General features: G+C 40.5%; 1 protein-coding gene across 1 annotated transcript in view; it reads left to right on the top strand.

Annotated features, from left to right (window-relative positions):
* The first annotated feature begins 458 nt into the window (after positions 1-458).
* LOC120913109 (rho GTPase-activating protein 6-like) overlaps positions 459-4,750 on the top strand; it is an 84,367-nt gene continuing 80,075 nt past the window's right edge. The window contains exons 1-2 of the mRNA XM_040322817.1: positions 459-551; positions 661-791. Of these exons, the coding sequence (XP_040178751.1) occupies positions 529-551; positions 661-791 (154 nt within the window). The 5' untranslated portion in view covers positions 459-528. The remainder of the gene's footprint in view (positions 552-660; positions 792-4,750) is intronic.

The raw sequence follows: 4,750 nt of genomic DNA, 5'->3' as shown, positions 1-4,750 counted from the left end.
TTTATTTCTAGTGTGTTTTTGTATTTGTTTTATTCACTTTTTATTTCTAGTGTGTTTTATTTATTTTTATTTCTAGTACGTTTTTGTAGTTTTTTTTTATTTTGTTCTCATTTCTAGTGCGTTTTTGTAGTTTTTTTTTAATAAATGTTTTATTTAGAGTGTTTTAGTAGTTTTTTTGTTTTGTTTTTATTTCTAGTGTGTTTTTGTAGTTTTTCATTTATTTTTATTTCTAGTGTTTTTGTAGTTTCTTTTGTTTTGTTTTTATTTTGTTTTTATTTCCAGTGTGTTTTTGTAGTTTTTTATTTATTCTTTATTTCCAGTGTGTTTTTGTCGTTTTTTATTTTGGCCAGTCGTGACTATTAGATTCTGAATCCTTTGAATGAGAAAATGTTTGCACTTGTAGGACTGACTCTCCCCCCCCCCCCCCCGCTCCCTTCTCCTCCCCCGACTCTCCTCTTTTGTGTGTCACTCTAATCCCCCGTGCCTGGGACATTTCCTGCATGCAACCTGCAGTCGGCGCAGACAGTCATGGAGGACGGTGTGCGGAGAAGGTAAGGCAGATCGATCGATTTCGCTACTTTAACGATCGACTAGAAGAAGCGCGAGTTGCGCAGAGAAATGACTTCTCTCGTATTTTTCTCGCCCCCCTCCTCTGTTCAGGATGTTGCAGTCAGCCGTGTGTCTTCCAGCCGTCCATCTGCAAAGTCTGTCTGAGCTGGAGAGATTCCGCCTGCAGGAGATCGCCCTGGGCAACCTGCGGGAGCGAGGGATGAGCGCCGCGCTAAAGCCGGGTGAGTGCTGGCCGAGGGATATGCGTCTATTTGGACGCTAAAAATACGCAAAGCCTTCATGACGTTTAGTTTGCTAAAACAATCGTTTTTAGGGCTCGTTTCACGCTATGGTCGTTTACGTGCGTTTTTTTACGTGCGTTTTTTTTTTTACACGCAGTGCACCAAAAAAAAAAAAAAAAAATACCGTGCCGCGTTCGCAGCACAATGCTGGTAAGATGTGGGTTTGCACGGCGGCGTGGAAAAAAATTAAGTATGTCTTCATTTTTTTTCTGCATCGCGCTGGATGCCGCCGCCGCCGCCGCAGGTCACCGCACATCAGCGCAACGCACGCCGCCACATAAATGATGCGTCACTAAGTATAGCTGTACGGGGCAGATCCAGGTACATCTGCGCCGGGCGCAGCGTATCCAAGATACGCTACGCCGCCATAACTTATCTTTTAAACGGAATCCACAACGAATCCACGCCATAAGTTACGGCGGCGTAGTGTATCTATCGCGGCGTAAGGGCGCGGAATTCAAATGGCTGTGATGGGGCGTGTTTTATGTTAATACGTCGTGACCCGACGTAAACAACGTTTTTTTTTTTGGAACTGCGCATGCGCCGTCCCTGGGGGCATCCCAGTGCGCATGCTCGAAATTAAACCGGAACCCGCCAATGCTTACGACGGTGACGTCATTCGACGCAAATTCCTATTCGCGAACGACTTACGCAAACGACGTAAAAAATTGTACGCGGGAAGGACGGCCATTCTTAACATTGAGTACGCCACCATATAGCAGGGGTAACTATACGCCGGAAAAAGCCGAACGCAAACGACGGAAAAAAATGCGCCGGGCCAACGTACGTTCGTGGATCGCCGTAAATAGCTAATTTGCATACTCGACGCGGATTTCGACGGAAACGCCACCTAGCGGCCGCCAAAATATTGCACCTAGGATCCGACGGCGTACGAAGATGTACGCCTGTCGGATCCATCCGAGATGCCGTCGTATCTTGGTTTGAGGATTCAAAACAAAGATACGACGCTGGAATTTTGAAATTACGCCGGCGTATCAGTAGATACGCCGGCGTAATTTCTTTGCGGATTTTCCCCGGAGTGCTCAGATCGCTTTTCATTGTTTTAGCCCCATTTTTGACGAACAAACGCGGAGGGGGGGAATTGCACGCCGTTGCGTTTTGCGACGCTTCCCCATTCGCTTGGACGGGTCGCGTTTTAGTGGACTTGCTGCCTCACAAAAGTAAGTACACCCCTCACATTTTTGTAAATATTTTTTTTTGTTTTATGTAACTTTATTTGAATTTTTACAAATTTAGACGTGCGGTTGGCGGGGGTGTAAAAAAAAAAAACGTGTGGTTGAGCTGCGTTTTTAAAGCTCCCCCTAAGCTGCAATGTTTTTTTTTTGGATGCCACTGTTGTGTTTCCTCAACGAGCCAACTTATCAAGATGCAATATTTGACAAAAGTAAGTACACCCCCTCACATTTCTGTAAATATTTTCTTGTATCTTTTCATGTGATAACCCTGAAGAAATTACACTTTGCTACAATGTTGTGTAGTGAGTGTACAGCTTGTATAACAGTGTCAATTTGCTGTCCCCTTAAAATAACTCAACACACAGCCATTAATGTCTAAACCGCTGGCAACAAAAGTGAGTACACCCCTAAGTGAAAATGTCCCAATTGGACCCAAAGTGTCAATATTTTGTGCGGCCATCATTATTTTCCAGCACTGCCTTAACCCTCTTGGGCAAGGAGATCACCAGAGCTTCACAGGTTGCCACTGGAGTTCTCTTCCCCTCCTCCATGATGACATCACGGAGCTGGTGGATGTTGGAGACCTTGCACTCCTCCACCTTCCGTTTGAGGATGTCCCACAGATGATCAATAGGGTTTAGGTCTGGAGACATGCTTGGCCAGTCCATTACCTTTACCCTCAGCTTCTTTAGCAAGGCAGTGGTGGTCTTGGAGGTGTGTTTGGGGTCGTTATCATGTTGGAATACTCTCTGAAGGGAGGGGATCATGCTCTGCTTCAAAAATACAAAAATAAATAAAAAAGGAAGCAGTGTGATGTACTATGACACACATTTGCTGGAGCAGACGCTGGTGGTAGACTGTACCGTTGCTAACTCACTCCAATGCATGTGCGAGAAACATCTGTGTGTTGGGGGGGGGGGGGGGGGGTATGTGTTGGGAAAGAAAAAAAGGTGCATGTCCATTTTGTTTTTTTGTAGTGCATAATAAGATAAAATGCCTATTATGTATTTTAAAATTAATTGCAAATACATATAAATGTTATAATTAATTGCATTGTAAATAAATATAAATATGATGCATAGCAAATAAATATATATATATATATATATATATATATATATATATATATATATATATATATATACATATATATATACATACACACACTGCATAGTAAATACATCTAAATATTATGCATAAAAATATCAATATTATACATGTTAAAATGCATTGTAAATAAATATAACTATTAGGCATTTTGATTGCATATTAAATATAAATATGATGCATAGCGTATATATAATATATCAAATATATATAATGTGTTGGGAAAGAAAAGAGGTGCATGTCCATTTTTTTTTGTAGTACATTGCATAATAAAATAAAATGCCTATTATGTATTTTAAAATTAATTGTATATACATATAAATGTTATAATTAATTGCATTGTAAATAAATAAATAAATAAATATTAGGCATTTTAAATGCATATTAAATATAAAACTGCATAGTAAATAAAATGTAAATATTATGCATGTTAAAATGCATTGTAAATAAATATAAAGCATAGCAAATAAATATAAATATTATATATATATATATATACTGCATAGTAAATAAATGTAAATATTATGCATAAAAAATATAAATATTATACATGTTAAAATGCATTGTAAATAAATATAACTATTAGGCATTTTGATTGCATATTAAATATAAATATGATGCATAGCGTATAGATAAATATATATATATATATATATATATATATATATATATATATATATATATATATATATATATATATATATATACAAACTGCATTGTAAAATATTATACATGTTAAAATGCATTTTAAATAAATAGTGGTCTAACACCCTTCACTGCGCCCCCTAGTGGTCCAACAACACACTTCACTGCGCCCCTAGTGGTCGCCACCATCTCTTATAAGGTGGTGCACATACTCTTGTCCATGATGCATCTGCTTTTTTTTTTGGTTACACACTTGGGAGCAGATCCACAAAGATCTGCCCCGGCGCATCGTATCTGAGATACGCTACGCCGCCGTACCTTACCTGTCTTTAGTTCGAATCCAGGAAGATTTTGCGCCGTAAGTTACGGCGGCGTAGTGTATCTCAAGCGGCGTAACGGCGCGGAATTCAAATGCGGCGAGTAGGGGGCGTGTTTCATTTAAATGAAGCGCGTCCCCGCGCCGAACGAACTGCGCATGCTCAGTTCCTAAATTTCCCGCCGTGCATTGCGTTAAATTACGTCGCAAGGACGTCATTGTTTTGACGTGGACGTAAATTACGTCCATCCCGATTCACGGACGACTTACGCAAACGGAAAAAAAATCAAAATAAACGCAGGAACGACGGCCATACTTAACATAGCAGGTGTAACTATACGCCACCAAATAGCAGCTTTAACTATACGCCGTAAAAAGCCGACTAGAGACGCCGTAAAAAAATGCGACGGCCGCTCGTACGTTCGTGGATCGTCGGAAATAGCTCATTTGCATACACGACGCGGAAAACGACGCGAACGCCACCCAGCGGACGCCGAAGAATTGCATCTTAGATCCGAAGGCGTACGAAGCCGTACGCCTGTCGGATCTAACCCAGATGCCGTCGTATCTTGTTTTGAGGATTCAAACTAAAGATACGACGCGGGAAATTTGAAAGTACGCCGGCGTATCAGTAG

Source organism: Rana temporaria, chromosome 9, assembly GCF_905171775.1.
Source record: "Rana temporaria chromosome 9, aRanTem1.1, whole genome shotgun sequence".
In the NCBI taxonomy this organism is placed as follows: Eukaryota; Metazoa; Chordata; class Amphibia; order Anura; family Ranidae; genus Rana; species Rana temporaria.
This window is presented reverse-complemented; position numbering and strand designations above follow the sequence as displayed.